The 18,175-nt window shown below is 46.9% G+C and overlaps 1 protein-coding gene across 2 annotated transcripts in view; it reads right to left on the minus strand.

The window, feature by feature from the left end:
* Positions 1–18,175, minus strand: part of DDC (dopa decarboxylase) — a 402,495-nt gene that overhangs the window by 81,924 nt on the left and 302,396 nt on the right. For both annotated transcript variants that reach the window (XM_073549875.1, XM_073549874.1), the window contains exon 11: positions 679–698. In XM_073549875.1, the coding sequence (XP_073405976.1) occupies positions 679–698 (20 nt within the window). The remainder of the gene's footprint in view (positions 1–678; positions 699–18,175) is intronic.

Consider the following 18,175-nt stretch of genomic DNA (forward strand, 5'->3'; position numbering starts at 1 on the left):
AAGTGCGAATGGTATTAAATGCTATGTATAATAAATTTGTAAGAAATAAATAACTCATTCCACAGTTCAATATAGCATACTTCTATATTTATCTTCTACAGCAGATAAATCAAAGGGAAGGAGGACTCCGTTCAGCGCTGACATCTTAGGAGAGCCCAGGGCCCGTAGTGCCAGAGCACCCTCTTCTCCCAGCTTGGGGCACTCAGCATCACCCCACTACTACCACAGCCGGCCTCCTGAAGCAGCAACCCTGCCTCCTGTGACCTCGCTTCACCGGCGCTGACCCCTGGGTAAGCAACTGTAAGATGTGAATATAAGACACACCAGCATTTTATTTTAAAAACATTTTCCTAATATCCTTCTCAAAATTTGGAGTGCGTCTTATGGTTCAGTGTGTCTTATAGTCCGCAAAATATGGTATATTCAGGAACATGCACCCCAGATTTTTTTGTCACAAATTTTGGTATTTTCTTTGATTTAATTATTTTGTCTGTACTTTTTATGCACCTTCTTTTATCCTGTTGTTTGTCCAGTGCACAACTGCCTGTCTAATAAAGTATTAATCTTTTTCCTCATGCCATCTTTTGACCTTTTCTTCAGTTCTTCCTTATATTTGTTCAAATAGCAATACGTGATACTTATTTCAATGGATAAGAAAGAGAGCATTAAACTACTTACCCTGTAGTCTGTCACTAATCCTGAAAGAGACAAGTTACAATAGGATTAATAAATATTAAAAATTAGCATTTTTTCTGGTTATCAAAATCAATTGTTATAGTTTTTTTTTATTGGGTTTTACCATTAAACAGTTTTTTCACAGAATTCACAAAATTGTTCCTAGAGTAGGGAATGTTAGAAACAAAGAAATATCAATTACCGTACTTATCCTTAGAACAATCTGGTACTCTTATGCTACAACTCTAATGGTTACAGGTAATTTTACAGTCTCCTGGACGCTGCAAGTGATTGAACTGGTGAGGGGATGTCATCACTGCTTAACCCACAATGACCACAAGAGTGGAAGTGCTGAAGTAGCAGGATATTCAAGGGGTAAGCAATTTTTAATTCAATATTTTATCATTTACCCTATTCTTGGGTAGAAGTTTGAAGGACATAGTTAATTGGGTAAATTGTAGTCTTGGAAATGATATTTTATGATATAATGATATTATACCAATGGTATTTAAGTCAAGAAACATTTGTGTCAACTAAAACAAGCTGTGAGATGGGGTGGAATCATTGGAAGGAGTGACCCAAACAAGGACTGTTTTACAGTCAAGTGAGTTGATAATGCCAGGGTGGTATTAAACTTTGAGTGATAAGGGTATGAATATAGGGAGTGATATGTCAGTTCAAGAAATAAGATCTTGGAGAAGCTGAAATGAATATAGGGAGTAATCTGTCAGTTTAGGAAAGAAGATCTGGGAGAAGATGAAAGGGAACCGACTCTTAGACATGCTATCCCAGAAGCTTGGTTCCTAGTTGACTCTTTAAAGTATGGTTTCTGCAGAGTTTCAGAGTAAAACATACATGGTAGCAATAACACAGCCAGTGCCTGATTTATGCTGCTTGTGGTTCACGCACCATTAATCTGTTGTGAGGTGCACATTAAGTAGAGAGGACTTAACATTGACCCATAGTGTAACATCTGACTAAGCATTGATGAAAATAAGGTGAGACAACTGGGTTGTATTAAAAAATTGATAAGGTCGAGAGAGAATCTCTGATTTATTAGAGAGAGGTCCTGATTCATTAAGGGGTGGTTCACATTGCGTTAGGGGCATCCATTTAATGGATCCGTTAGACGGATGCACTAACGCTGATGTCATTTTTGACATCTTTTGTGCCCTAGCGCTAACAGTATGCGCTAACGCATGGTAGCATTTCGCGTCCGTTTGCTGTGCGCTAGACCCGACGCACCCCAAAAAATGCTGCAGACGGCGTTCGAGGATGTGTCATAAAGTAACGCATCATCGATAACGCATGCCGATATCGGCATGCATTAGAATGCTTTACTATTATTGCGGCCAATGCGTGCGTTAACGCACCCGTTACACAGCGTTAGTGCTGCTATGTAACGGATGCGCTCAACGCATGGCCCCTAACGCAATGTGAACCACCCCTAAGGTGTTTTGGGCATTTTTCTGGAGTAAACACATTAATATGCTGCAAAAATATTTGTGCCAAAATGGGCAGAGCATGAGTGGGTGTGATGCTGGGAGGACTCCAAGGGTGAACCCACAGGACCGCGACGACGAACCTACCCCCGGGCGAGTGGGCCAGGTGTACCCCCCCCTATACAGGGAGCGTTTGGGGCAGGCCCGGAGGAGACTATCGCCGCGGAAGCTGATACCTTGGGGACAACTGGAGGAGTAGATAGGCAGACACCGGGATGGAATACAGACAGGACCATCCGAAGAACACAGGAAGGACAGCTGCAGGATTAAATGGAGAGGAGGACGAGGGCACAGGAGCAGGCAGGATCAGGTAGTAGAGGCACACACGGGAGTAGGCAGGAACGGGACGGACCGGCGGGCTCTGGAAGACAATACAAAGGCGGTGAGAGCTCAGCTGGAGAACCAAGGCGGTAAACTAAAGCAAGACAGGGTGCTAGGCAGGATTAGGAGGACCCGAGAGTCTGTTGAGGAATACAATAGACGATCAGGCAGCAATCAGGAGGAGAAGCTGCCTTTTATAGGGACAGGAGTTCCAGGTCAGATCAGCAGGGTCATAGAAGCGGAGAGAAGGACCGGCTTAGCCTGTCCTGAGACCTGGGGTGCGAGTTGCGCATGCGCCCCGGGCAGAGCAGTCAGGCTGACCGCGGGGCAGGAGGCCGGAGTGCTGGGGGACGCGCGCCTGCTGCAGGAGCGCGCTGGAACGGCGGGCGCTCCCGGAGGTCACGGGCAACGCGGAGCCAGAGAAGGAGGAAGCGGCAGGAGCCGAGAGTGCGGTGGAGGCGGCGAGCGTGGAACCAGTGGGAGCGGTAAGTGTGACAGTGGGACAGTCATGGCTAAGCCTGCCCATCTAAAGCATGAAAAGTTACCTGTGCCAGAAATATACCGAAGTATATAGCTATGTGCACACGGAGTTTTTTGGCTCTGCGGATTGTGTAGTAAAAATCGCAGATAAATCCGCAGGACTAAAGTCCTGTGGTTTATCTGCGGTTTTGCCCTGCGGTTTTACACCTCATAATGGATGAGGTGTGAAACTGCAGCGTTTCTGCACTAAAGAATTGACATGCTGCGGATTGTAAACCGCAGCAAAACCGCGCGGAAAAATCCGCAGCATGTGCACTGCGTTTTCCAGTTTACCATTGAAAACAATTGTACTGTACAACACACCTAAATCTGCTGCGGATCCGCAGCAGAATCCGCACCGTATGCACATACCCTATCTCTGGTGGAGGCACATGGCACTTGTAAACTGCGATTAATTCATTAACTTTTGTGCACCTCTTAGTGAATTAGGTGCATCTTACTCCTGCTTTTCTCTTCATCAAGACTGATCTTATTGAATCTGGACCCTAGTCTTTTATGGTGGTAAACTAATTTGTCTGACACAGACAATTTCCTTTTTAATGTTTGTATTGCTTTCTTTTTGAATAGATACCAAACAATAATAATAATACAGATGCAAGAGCAATCAAAAAGACATTACATTATGGTAACTCCATAAAAACCTTGGTAAATTTGCTGTAGAATGTTAATTCACAAAATATACCGAGAAAAAACATGGAAAAAGATCACATTCTATATGGTCTTTAACATTGTAAGTTTGTGTATATTAGCAGACGGTGATCACTTTTGTGCAGAGAGTTGTTTCTTCAAGATGTGCATAGATTTCTTCCTGCAAACCTGCAGCAAGTGAGCGATAAGCAGCGTCTAACGGGTCCCTAAAGCTGAACACTATTTGGTTATCTGAAATTCTAAATAACCAAGCTTTATTGGAGAGAACTTTAAATATCACACATTGGCCTTCAATTGCTGTAATCATAAACCCAGGATAGCTTAGCTGTGGGAGCCTTTATTGAGCTTTAATTGAATGCTGCAGTAAATAGGCAGTCGCTAATGACCCTTTTGTTCTAGCAGTCATTTTCTGCCAGTGAGGCATCATTTCGGCTTGGTGTTGGTATGGCGGTGATTATAACCTTCCTGTCTGCAGCTGTGCTTGACCAATCAAATTTGTCGTGATTTTCTATCATGCAAACTGAATTTCGCAGTTGGCATCATAAAATGTAACCTTTATTCTTGTAAATATGGTGATAATTATAAAGGTTTCAATCAACATGTTACAAAGCTGCAAAACACTCTTGTTCTAGTACAGCTACTGCATTATGTAATTAGTGCCATGTGCTACTGATAAACCAGGAATACTTAAGTTAGTGTTACTCCATGAAACATTTATCTTTATTGATTCCTTTAGCCTGATTGATTGCAGTAATTTACAAAGTACTTAATATTAAATATAGGTAATGGGATAATATATCGGAATACACGGAGTACAAAAATGTAAGATAAATTTATTTTTAACTTTTGCATTTCAGGCCTAAGGTCTTTTTTTTGTCCCTTGCCCCATGAAGCAAATAATTGTATATTCCTTCTCTTGAAGCATCTGTCTGACTTCTTGATGAAACATGTCTATTTATACCACATTTCCTATCCTTTGCTGGAGGTACAATAAGTATGTTTGACCATAAGGATGATTTGTAGATCCTGAATGTACTGTTTTGGTAAATGTAAAATGACATGTGCACTCAAAAAAGGAATATATATCTGCACTGTGTTTTTTAGATATAAACAAAAGAGATGGAGGGCACCACTTAATATATTCCAAAAAGACAGGAGGGCTCACTAAGGGCATGTAAAGAACATGGAATCCAAGAACGAGGAAAAGATCACGCCCATAATCAAGGAGCGCCTCAAACATGTATAAAAAGCATAACACTTTATTAAACAGCTATAATACAACAGCAAGAAAACATGATATTAAAAACATTTAAAGAAGAGAAATCCTGTTCAGAATCATGCCCTATAATAAAGGCAATGATAACCCCACACCTGAAAATCTCCCCTGAACAGCACAAAAGATATATATGTGTATATATATAGGAACCGCTACAGGTGGTCCAACATTCACCACAGGGATACTAATTAGACAATTCTGGGAGAGATCAAAAAACAGCTGCTATGTCACATCAATTGGTTAACTTTAATCTGACATCCAAAAAATCTATTTCTGAGCCTCCAAATTGCGAAGTAAACTTCATATTCATATTATTATGTGAATTAAGAAACTCCACAAATAAATTGAAATCCTCTTTTTTCTACATTGGGAAAACTATCCGGCCTCTCTGTGTAAGATTCAGAGAACATTTCAATTCCATCAGCACAGGAAAGGGTGTCCCTAGACTTATAGAACACATGAGGAAGGTACATGGGGGGAATGCGGAAGCATTACGGTTTACTGGCATTGAAAGGGTGTCTGCACCGCAGTATGGAGGGAGTCATAAAAAACATCTTTTACAAATAGAGGCTAAATGGATCCTCCGTACAAAAGCCACAGGTCCTTTGGGTCTAAATGAAAAAGTGGATATGTCCGTATTTCTCTGAAGCGGTTATGATTGCTAGTTTTATTGCATATGGTGTATGTAAATTATGCTTGTTTTTATTTTTTTATTTTGGTTTTTTTTTAAGACACGTTCAGGTAAAGGGTGGAGTTTCTTTTGTTCACACATGTGGTATAAATTAGTGTTTCCTTGAGCCTGAGCATGGGACCTGTTGAAGTGCATTGTGCACGAAACGGCTGTCGTCCGTCTTTTTGCATTTCTCCCGTGCCATTGCCTGTGCTTTATTAACATGAAATAAAGTGAATCATTTCAAGAGAACGGTGAGTGCCATCCTGCTGTCTTTTTCTACTACTCAATGTTAAAGATAGGTACGCTGGCCGCATGCAGACATAGGCAGAGCTGAACGAAGAAGGTGCGGCAATGGGCGGAGCTTCACGGAGGAACTACACAGCCCTCTTCAGCTCTGACATCTGCACATCTGAGACCAGCCTTACAGACTTACTACTATATTGATTGCGTAGTATCTATTTATTTGCCAATACTATTTGTCTTCCTGTTTTTGCCTGATTAGCTGGTGTCACTTTGGCATTGGGGCTCCCCATGCGGCTTCAGCCTTCTATCTGACATCCTCTTTTTATGCATTTTTATCTTGTTTGTATTTCTTCAGTAAATATTTCTATTTTATCTTGGCTGTTATACTCCCTATTTTTTGTAGATTTCTGCAAACATGGCTTAGGAGTTGCAAGATTACCTGCCTAATCAAGTCATTGGCTGGTACAGTACTGACAATTGGAGATTTTATCTACTTTATCTACTCAGATATTGACTGGGATCAAAGTTCGGCTTGTCACTAGTTATAAAAAATTGGGTACCAGTGACCACAATATCATTTAATTTTGCTTAAACTTAAAAAAACAACCAGGAGAGGAGGGAAAAATATTTAATTTTAAAATGGTCAATTTCACCAGGTTGAAGGCTGCATTCCAGGTCGATGACTGAGAGCAGCTGTCAGATAGTAATAGTGATACAAATGATAAATGCAAAATCTATTCCTATTGGTTAAAAAGTATAGACAACATAAATTAGACCCTTACATGGCTTATACCTACTGTTAGGCCTCGCTTCCACTTGCATATAAAAACGCAGAGTGCAATATGAGAGAACAAAGCATTGCGCTCTGACCAATGTTAATCAATAAGTCAGTGCTCATCTGTGAGTTTTCATCAGCCAAGTATAGTAAATTCAGAGCCCGAACCTTCAGAGAATAGATAGATTTAATAGATAGATGTCCTGTAGCTATTTATTGTCACAAGCCACCTATATATAATGAACACTGGGGGTTTATCTACTGGGTCCCCAAGCAATCAGAAAGATATCCCCATCTAGAGATGAGCGGATCCATGTCAGTGCACTCTGGCTGTGAACAGGAATGGCACAAATTTCCTTAGTTTCTGGGGTCCTCGACACAGCATTGGATTCGCCGGCGAATCCAGACATTGTACGGCATGCCGGTGACGTCTTGCCAGTCTGGCTAATCATGAGACAAAAGTCATGTTGACCACACCACTGACACATGAATCATTTAAATGCAAACTGAAGTCTTTGTTCACAACCAGATATAGAAAAACTTACTCAATTGTAGACATTTTTAATAAATATTAAGGCTGGCACACGACTTTGTCCAAGTTTTCAATTTTGGCCCTCTGAGCATTTGAGTTTGACATCTCTGATGTAGGTGCACTTTTGTGACATCCCAGAGTCTGGTTGTCACAGTGACATTGCCTCCCTCTAAGGGGTAAAGTCATGCCTGGAGGCAGGAGGGGGGCCCCCTTGCCAGGTAACATAGATTACATGACAATTCCTGCTGCAGGTTAGAAAGGGGAGCTGCCTTATAAATTCTGGCCAGCAGAGGGGGTTAGTGAGTCAGCAAGGAGTCAGCTGAGAGAGCAAACAGGGGAGTTGTCATGGAAACGAGAGCAGCTGAGCAGATGACAAGACAGTTAAGCCTGAGGTAAAGGATCTTTCTGGAAGATCCAGTCAGTTGGTGAGGGGGAGCTGATCTGTGAAGAGGGAAAGGACACGAGCAGAGACAGAGAGGCTCTGGGGAGGCTAAAAACTGCGTATAGCAGACCCCAGAGCAAAGCGCTAATAGAGAGAAAGTGATGCCAGAGTCCTGGGTGGGCAGGAGCTGCATGTCCTGACCGCCGAATCTAGAAATACAGGGGACTGCAAGTTCCTGAGCAACATTGAACACCTGAGGGCACAGCAGCGGATCAGGAGCCCGGGGCTGACGATGAAAAGGACAGTACCCATGGAAAAGGCTCACGCTGACAGCCATACAGGTTAGAGAAACCATCACACACTAGAGGGTCGCAGCTTAGTTATAAACAGTAGAGACCCGCACACAAAGCGCAGAAGGAAGGTCCCAAACTCTGACCAGGCAGGGTGGATCCTCTGAATGCCTCCAGGCGAGCCGGACTCAATCCATCACCTGTATGTGGTACTCCGGATTGCAACCACTTGCCAGTAAAAGGTAAAGAAACTGCACCTCTCTGTGTCCTCTTATTTCTCTGCACCCCAACGTTCACCGCCATCTGAACTATTAATCAAATATATTTGCCCTGGGCCCCCGCTCTACCGTGGGGAGCCGAAACATCTTGGCTGCGTCACCATCAGCCCCAGGGGACCAAAAACCGCAGCGTCGGCCATTAATTGCCGAACACCACGGGTGGCGTCACACTTAAATACCACACAGCTTTCCCCTATTTTATTACTGGACGCCACGGACCGGGTCACCGCCGCCGTGACATCCCCCACTGAAGTGAACGGGCCCGGTACTGAGTAACCTAAGGCCCTGTGGGGCGCTCCAACTGGCGTCGCGAACAGGATTTATCGAGCCTAGCAAAACTGGGTACATAGAGCCTGGCAAAGCTGGGTACTGTGTGCCATAGACTTTATTAAATTGTGTGCTAGAGACTTTGATGAGCTTTCAAATAACCGCCATAACTGCGTCACACAGTGCGTGCGAGCAGAGAGGGGCATGCAAATTAAGCACGACGCGAAGCCCTGCCCACGCTCTGAAGTTAGTGGGAAAAGCTGGAGCTGCGCTCTTTTGTGAGCACGTGAAAAAGCAGGAAGATCCGATTTGGAGACTAGGAAGAGTTCAATCCAGCCTGTCAGAGAGCAGCTATTGACAACAGTAAAGGTACACTGAGGGAGAAAGAAAATGCCCAACTCGTGTGAAGATTCAGCGGCGGTCGCAGCTGCAGCCTCCATAATGCCGCTGTCAATGCCATATATACCAGGAGAGGCCTGGTTACCACAGTACTCAGGGGAATCGCACACCCTGAGCGATTTTAAGGAAAGACTATGTAGTTTGTTCAAAGTGTACCCCCTGTCTCATTGGCCAGTTAACTGGTGCGGCCCAGAGGGAAGTAAAGTCCTGGCCGGACACTGATAAAGGAACTGTCAAACAAATCTTGGCCAGACTGAAGAACACTTTTGATACCCGCACTGCAACAGAGATAAAAATGAGATTCTTTGGGTGCAAACAGAGGGTGCAGGACAGTATATGGGACTATGCTCTTAACCTTCAGGAGGCGCTACGGGCTGTAAAGCAGGTTGACCCTGAAAGCGTGCAAGATGAAGATAGATTACTAACAGGGCAGTTCATAGAGGGACTCCAGTCTAACAATCAAAGGACACAGCTGCGCATAATGGCCCTACAAAATCCTGAATTGGAGTTTGCACACTTTAAGGATAGGGCCATCCGAGTGCTGCGTGAACCAAATCCTAGCAGCACAGGGCCCTCTAGGCATCCGGCAATTACATACCAGCAGGAGGCAGCATCCTTTCCAAAGACCCCTATTGAGACTGACACGCTGGCCCAAGATGATGACTCTGCTGCAGACTTACGTCTCCAAGTCAAGGAACTAACCAAAAGTGTGGCTGCACTCACAACTGTGCATTCCCTACAAGTGACTCCAAAGAAAAAGATCCAGCTGGCCTCCAGTTCAGATGATGTCCCGTGGCGACAGTAGAGGAGAATCCCACTGACCAGAGTGAGAGATAGCGATCGTTACGACGAGGACGGACAGCCCATCTGTCGCCGCTGCAACAAGGCGGGACACTTAGCAAGATTCTGTCATTTAAACAAGCAACCCCTGGGGCAAAGGGTCAACCCTCAGGAGTAAAGGGCCCGATACACTAAGTGATATCACTAGCAATATCGCTATAACGTCACTGGTTTTGTGACGCAGCAGCGATATTGCTAGCGATATCGCTATGTGTGATACTTACCTCTGACCGGCTCCCCCGCTGTCTATCGCTGATCGCGTGAGAACGTCCTGGGCCGTTTCTCGTCGTCTGCTTCCTGCTGGGCTACCTGCTGTGGTGACGTGCGATGCGTGGACGCGGGTGGGAGGACATCTTCATCTCCTCGTCTGACAGGTAAGTAGCGACCGCCAACTGCTGATATGTAGCTGGTGAGATCTGCCTGTTTGGCAGCTCACTAGCCACCACTTAGCGATGCACCAGCGATCCTGACCGGGTCATATCATTGTCGGGATCCCTGGTGCATCACTAAGTGTAACGGTACCCTAAGATGACCAGGCTCACCAAATTGGAGAGACAAGTACGTAGGAGGACAGCCAGTCCTGCCTATCGTGATTGATGGCTTCCCGATGAACGCTTTACTGGACACCGGCTCCCAGGTGACAATGATGCCATATGTTCTTTTTAAGCAGTACTGGGCTGATTCAGACATTACTCACCGCCCAGATAAAGACCTTGCCATCTTTGCCAGCAATGGTCAGCCCTTGCCTCAGATGGGGTATAAAGAGGTGACCATCAAGATTGGCAGAGTAGAATTGCAATCGCAAGGTTTGATTATAGTTGATATTGACAAACGAGAATGCCATCCTATAATTACACTAGGCACTAATGTAATTGAAAATTGTTTTGGAGAAATTGTTGTTTTGTTACAACACGTAGCTGAGACCACCAGCTCCAGTCAGCAGCGGGTCCTACAAAAGGAGATCAGAGACCTGATGCAGAGACAACAGGTAAAGCTGTCTGTTGGAGAAGTTGGCAGTGTCAGAGTAAATGATCCTTTCCCCATTGCAGTACCTCCCAGAAGTGTAATGTTAATTTGGTGTTGGGCAGCAATAGGCCTCAGGGGTCAAGATTACCAAGCCCTGGTAGAACCCATGTACTCTGATAGTAGGCCCACTATCCTGACAGCCAGAGGGGTAGTTGATGTCCGCAAGGGGAGAGTACCAATACGCATTGTAAGGTAGCGCTGTCATTCAAGGTTGGGGATACTCGCTTGGCAGCCAAATAATCAGATCCGGTACGGGTTTCTCATAAAACAATAACAATCCATGCGGTTTATTCCGGCATCATAAACCATGACCAGCAACAGAAAGTTCATATAAAACAGCATAGCGTCCATGACAGAGTACTGCTCTGTTATCCCTGTGGTCACACAGGTTGTGCAATGTCCAGCACACAGGCTCTCAAGCCTCACAGTTATATCCCCTGTCAGGGTTACCTTCTCATAGCTGCTTCTCAGTGCAGATGTTCATTCCCCCTCCTGGGAACTCTCAGGCACATGCAGCCATTACTCACAGCATTCACGTGCTGTCAGGCAGGAAGCCCCATCTCCCAGCGGGACCTTCCACAACGGACCAACTGGGTCCAAGCATTCCCTCATGTGACCTACCCTGGCCACCTTATATGGTCCGTAGCGACGCCCACCGGGTCACATGGCTATGACCTCATCACGGTCCTTCAATCATTCACACACATATACTTTACTATGGGCGTTTTTAAACACACACCCCTGGGTAGATTTGTAGATGATTGATCCCGCCGGTCTCATCAATCATCTGAAGGCTTCTCCCTGACACATTGGAACGAAAGATCAGCTCTGCTGATCAGCACATAATCAAGCCTCCATCCCAAGGCCACCCACCTTGAGATACATAACGATCCTTTAGCACCCTGCTCCTGTTACCACTCTGGACAAGGCTATCCGTCCGTCCTGGGACACCCACACAGCGCCCCCTAGTGGACACAGTAGTTACTACACCACAGCATTTTAAATTGTAGGGAGAGAGAGGTCCATTTACCCTGGTATGCCACCCTTGCTAAGCTGTTCACTGTCAGTAACAATGCGCTAGAACCCTTGCTTCTATCTGACAAGGTGGAAGAGAATGGCTCTGAAGGACAGCAGGAGGATTGGTGTCAGCAGCTACACGTAGGCACTGACTCCACCCCTTTGCACAAAAAACATGGGGCTTACCAGGTGGCTCGAGAATTTGAACGGGTCTTCAGCAAACATCCTCTAGACTTTGGGCAGGCAAAAGGGGTCCAACACCATATCCCCACCGGAGATCATCCACCCATTAAAGAGAGGTACAGGCCTGTACCCCCAGCACACTATCAATGTGCCAAGAGTTTGTTACGGGAGATGAAGGAGGCTGGGGTAATCAGAGATAGTTGTAGCCCCTGGGCAGCTCCATTAGTCCTCGTTGAAAAGAAAGATGGGACTATGAGAATGTGTGTAGACTACAGGCAGATTAACAGCATTACACATAAGGACGCTTACCCATTACCTAGAATTGAGGAATCACTAGCTGCACTGAGAACTGCTAACTATTTCTCTACCTTAGATCTCACCAGTGGGTATTGGCAGGTTCCTGTGGCAGAGGCAGACAAAGAGCAGACAGCGTTTACAACACCAATGGGCCTCTGCGAGTTTAACTACATGCCGTTCGGGCTCCGCAATGCGCCAGGAACATTTCAGCGGTTAATGGAATGCTGCCTTGGACATGAAAACTTTGAAACCATTTGGCTGTACCTGGATGACATCATCATCTTCTCCAAAACCTACGAAGACCATTTGAAGCACCTAGCCGAGGTATTCGAAGCCCTGTCCAACTTTGGCTTGAAAGTAAAGCCATCCAGATTAACCCTTGAACTACCCAATCCCACAAGCTAGGCAAACCATGACAGGTAATCCACACAGAACCTTAGGGTCCCATCTTTTTTCCGTACTAACACAATAGGGGCTGCTCACAGACTGGCACTACGATAGCCTGATTTACTTGTGTCCACGTCCGAGGAAATTCTCCAAGGATAGTTTGGATCTTTTCTTCCACCTCTACTATGGGCCGTGGAGTGTCTTGGACTTCTTCCTTGTCTTTCAATTGATCAGGGCACACCTTTAGATGATCTCTTGAGACTGCTTCTAAGGTTTCTCCTCCATCCTTGCTGATGAGGCATACCTTGGTGTTATTAAAGTATGAAGGTGTAACGGTGTATGGCTTTGCCTCCCACTGGTCATCTAGTTTGTGAACACGTTTCTTTCTTTTGAGTACTTGTTCTCCTGGTATCAAGGGAACTGCAGGGGCGTGTTGATTATAATTCCTTTCCTGCCTCTGTCTTGCTTGGGACAAACTTTTCTCCACACATTCTTGCACTTTGCGGTATTGTTGCTGCCACTCTGTGTCCCAGTCTGCCTCTGGTGATGAGGTCTCAGGTGTTAAGACTCCCATGTCTAAATCAATGGGTAACTTGCCAGGTCTCGCTCTCATCAGGTAGGCCGGAGTGCAATCTGTGGAGTTTACAGGTATATGATCTACCAGATCTTGCAACTTCTCTGGCCACTGGTTTAGTTCTTCCAGAGGTAAGGTCTTCAATAAGTCAATGACCACTTGGTTCATCTTCTCACACATGCCATTTGTCTGTGGATGGTACAGCGACATCCTGATTTTCTTGCAACCGTACATGTTACAGAACTCCTGGAACACTTCTGCCTCAAAGGCTGCACCTTGGTCGGTGAGCACTTGTTCAGGGTATCCGTGTGGTTGACGAAAGTGTTGCTGAAACGCCTTTGCTGCTGTCTTCGCTGTTTGGTCTTTAACAGGCACGACTACAAGAACCTTGAGTAATGGTCAACGATGGTCAGAGCATAGATGTAGCCATTCCTACTGAGAGTTAACTTCACGTGATCCAAGGCTACCAGTTCAAGTGGCTGTTTTGTGATGATTGGCTGTAATGGGGCTCGCTGGCTGTTACGGTCTTTCCAGCGCAGGTTGCATGGGCCACATTCTTGGCACCACTTCTCAATAGCTCTCCTCATGCCATCCCAGTAGAATCTTTCACGAAGTAGGACCTCCAACTTCTTCCACCTGAAGTGTCCTGCTCCATTGTGGTACGCCTCCAAGACCATTGGCGCATCCCTTTTCAGAACTACCACCTGCCAGACCAGTTCATGTGTACGCGAGTTGATGTTCCTCTGACACAGTTTACCCTCGTAGATGAACAGCTTGCCTCTCTCCTTCCATAACTGCTGTGCTTCCTGTGGGACATCTGGAGCAGGGCATGAATCAGCTTGTGCCAGCCACTCCTTTACTAGGTGAACAGCTGGGTCACTATCTTGTGTCTCTGCCCACTCATGATGGGGTAATGGGTTCAACGTTACCTCTCGTACGATAAAGCACTTATTCCTCACCCCTTGGGAGCGCTGGGCTGCAACTGGACGGTGGAAGGCTGGTAACTCGATTTCTTCGAGTTCTTCTGGATCTTCTCCCCCGTATGGTGAATTGGGCATTCTGGACAGCGCATCTGCATTAGCGTTCTTATGTCCTGCTCGGTACTTGATGGTAAACTCGTAGTTGGACAGCCGGGCCATCCATCGCTGCTCAAGTGCCCCAAGCTTTGCCGTTTCAAGGTGGGTTAGCGGATTATTGTCCGTGTAGATGGTGAACTTTGCTGAAGCCAAGTAGTGCTTGAAGTGCTCTGTTACCACCCAGACTATGGCAAGGAACTCCTGTTTAAAGGAACTGTAGTTGTCGGGGTTCCTCTCAGCGGGACGAAGCTTCCTGCAGGCGTGGGCAATCACTCTCTCTCTGCCTTTCTGCACTTGTGACAGCACTGCTCCCAATCCCACATTGCTGGAGTCAGTGTAAAGTACAAATGGTTGGTCATAGTCAGGGTAGGCCAGGACCTCATCTCCCATGATGGCCAATTTCAACCTGATGAGGGACTCTTCTATCCTTTTGTTCCACTCGAACGGAAGACTCTTGTCCTTGGCTTTCTTGGATTGGCCCACTAGAAGATCTTGCAGGGGTGCAGCTATTTTGGTGAAGTCCTTGATAAATTTTCGGTAGTAGCCTACTAACCCAAGAAACTGCCTTACTTCATGAATAGTGCTGGGTCTTTGCCAGTCCCGGATAACTGTGACTTTGTCAGGGTCTGGTGCCACACCTTCCGCGCTCACCATATGGCCTAGGTATTGCACCTTGGGTTTCAAAAGGTGACATTTGGACGGCCTCACTCTGGGATTCTGGGAGGCTTTTTATAGCCTCATTGTGGGGTCATTCCTCATCTCTTATATTCTGACCCTTGGCCAGGGCCAGACTGGCCATCTGGCAATTCTGGCAAATGCCAGAAGGGCCTGTCTGGTTGTGGGCTGCCTTGTCTCCTATGTTGTTAACAGAATCCATGTTCTCAAGACTTTATGGGTGTTAAGAGTTGTGACGGAGCACAAAGTGACTGACTCCGTCACTTACCCCAGCAGGCCATGAGTATCATTAGAAATATTGGTCTTGTAGTAAATCTTGATTTCCTCCATCTGGTGCTTGAGGATAGGGACAGCATGGGCCTGTGTGATTACAAATGCCAGGGCTGAATTTCAGCGCCAGTCTGTACCTGCCCTTGTCTGAGTGTGTGTGACTCTGTTGTGCCTGTGCTTTGTGCCTGTGCTGCGTTACTGTTGTCTGGTTCTGATCTGGTTCTGTCCCCGTTTAGAGTTCTGCTTGTCCCTCCTGTACTGCGCTGCTATCTCTGTGTATGACCCCCTTGGCTACATCCTGACTATTCTCTGCTCGCCCCTCCTGTACCTTGCTGCCCTCTCCGTGTATGACCCCCATTTTTGTCTGACCAGAGTTCACACTCCCAAGTCACCTCCGCATACACCCGGGTCTAATGTCTCCCAGCGGTGCTCTGCGGTAGCCCCGCCCCTCCAGTGAAATGTGGTCACATGATCACAGGTTCTTCTGCCTCCTGCAAATTCAGTGTCCCCTCTTGCCGTGGTGCTTCAGGTCCCATCAGCACTTGACCCCCGGGCTCTCTCGCAGTGTGGGTGAGTCACCCTGTTCAGCCGTGGCAGACCGCCGTTGCTGACTGGGTCCTGACACTACCGTAAGCTTAACGCCTGCACGGTACGTGACTCGTATCCCCTGCCCTGGATCGAAGAGTCTCTGTCTGCATTGGGTAAGGCCAAATTCTATTCCACATTGGATCTCGCCAGTGGTTATTGGCAAGTGCCCATGTCCGAAAATGACTGGGCGAAAACAGCCTTTATTCTTCCTATGGAGCTTTTTGAATTCAACCGAATGCCATTTGGATTTTTCAGTGGCCCCGGTACGTTCCAGTGGCTGATGCAGTGGTGTCTAGGTGACCTGAATTTTGAAGCTACCCTGATCTATTTGGATGACATAATTGTGTACGCTGCTACGTGTAATGCTGATGTGTTTGTATTTTGCTTCCTTGGCGTTACTCTGCATGTCTCTGCATTAACCCTTCGCTCCTTTCCCCTAACTAGCAGGGATACTGTTGTATCTTACCTTTATGGATGCTGTTTAGTTCCCTGCTCCACTGCGTAGCCGTACATGCATGTGTGGCTCCGCTGCTCTGCATGACCACCCGCTGGTGCGGTCCCTGGCTGCCGCTGTGGAAAGCTATCCGTGGATTAAAATGTCCTCTGCACTGTGTATGGCTTGCCATGTGTGTTCAGGCTTGCAGCTCTTGCCAGGTGTCCTTTCCAATGCTGATTAGTATCTGGCTCTGCTTAGGGTGTGCGCGGCCACACCTCCCCTGCCTTTATGAGGAATGGGTGTGTGCTACAATTGCTGCTCCAGCCTATTGCTGTGAGGAAGCTGCTATATAAAAGTTCCATGCCCTGCGGGGCATTGCCAGAGCTTCGCATTGAGTTCCTGAACTAGCCATGTGAGTTTGTGTGTTCCGCTCCTGCTCTGATTCTGATCAGTTCTGGGGGAGCTGTTGCTCTTTGTCCCTGTGTGAGATGTGTCTTGTCACCTGCCAGGAGGCAAAATATCCTGGCCCTTATTCCTGTCTGCCCTCCCAGGAGGCAGAATATCCTGGACCTTGTTTCTGTTCGCCCTCCCAGGAGGCAGTATATCCTGGCCCTTGTTCCTGTCTGCCCTCCCAGGAGGAAGAATATCCTGGTTCTTGTGTTAATGTTTGGAGTCTTGCCTTGTACCTGTTTCCTGCTGGGTCTTGTTTCCTGAATCCTGGATCCTGGATCTGTTCCTGCACCTGACCCTGTCTGAATTATGTCTTGTTTCACTGCTTGCTCTGGGGGCATAATACCCAGATCGCCTTTCCTGGTGGCTGCATATCCAGGCCCGTCCATATTGTGTCTCGCCCTAGTATGCATGTGCCAGACAATCCTGGACTGCATCAACCCGTGATGTCCTCCTGCCTTCGACTGTGATCCAGAGACGTGTACCCTTCCCTGATGTGCGGAACCGGGAACCTTGCATAACTGTTTCGTTTATATACCATGTTTCGTTTGAAGTAAACTTTATGTCTATGCCTGAAGTTGTGAGGTGTCATGTCGTTCTGCTACCTCGTCCACATGCTCAGCTGCCACAGACGCCGGTCGCTACCCTTCCCTAATCCGCGTAGGCCCGTGTCCCCCCTGTGGTCCAGTGGGTCCACATTCCGTCCCCACCTGGGGCTCTCGCCCCACGTCTTCGTGGTTGGTCGACGTGGAGGCGCCAGCTCGGCTGCGTCCAAGGTCACAGTCGTGACACTACGTTTGAAGACCATTTGCAGAGATTGAAGCAGGTGTTGAGCCATCTGCAGAAGTACAGGCTTAAAGTGAAACCTCAAAAGTGCTACCTGTTTTGGACTCAGATCAAGTACCTGGGGCATATAATTTCTGCCGAAGGAGTGTGACCATCACAAGAGAAGATTGCGGTGATCAGAGACTGGCCGATTCCAGAAAGCATGAAGGATGTCCGTGTGTTCTTAGGTCTAACAGGATACTACCGACGTTTTGTGAAGCACTTCACCCGGGTGGTACAACCGTTGCTTGAACTTCTGAAAGGAGTGCCCCTGAATGCCAAGGGAAGATCTATTTGTTGGGAAGAAAGACAGGAGAAGGCATTCTGTGAGTTGAAAAAAAGCATTAACCGAGGTCCCAGTACTGGCCTATGCAGACTTCTCTTTACCGTTCATTCTCCACACTGTCGGCAGCTTACACGGTCTTGGAGCGGTGTTGTCGCAGGTGCAGGGCGGAAAGGAGAGGGTCATCGCCTATGCCAGTCGGTCCCTTCACGGTTCTGAGCGTAACCCAGACAACTACAGCTCCTTCAAGCTGGAGTTGCTGGCTTGGGTGTGGGCTATGATGGAGAGATTCGCAGAATACCTGTCTGGCTCGGAGGTGCTGGTCCGTACTGATAATAACCCATTGGCGCGCCTGGAGAACACTAAGCTAGGTGCCTTAGAAAAACGATGGGTGGCCGGGATGGCAAAGTTCCGGTACTGGATTGCCTACAGGAGAGGAGCAGAGAA

The sequence above is a fragment of the Dendrobates tinctorius genome, unplaced genomic scaffold (genome assembly GCF_039654945.1).
Source record: "Dendrobates tinctorius isolate UK_male_01 unplaced genomic scaffold, ASM3965494v1 ptg000162l, whole genome shotgun sequence".
Classification (NCBI taxonomy): Eukaryota; Metazoa; Chordata; class Amphibia; order Anura; family Dendrobatidae; genus Dendrobates; species Dendrobates tinctorius.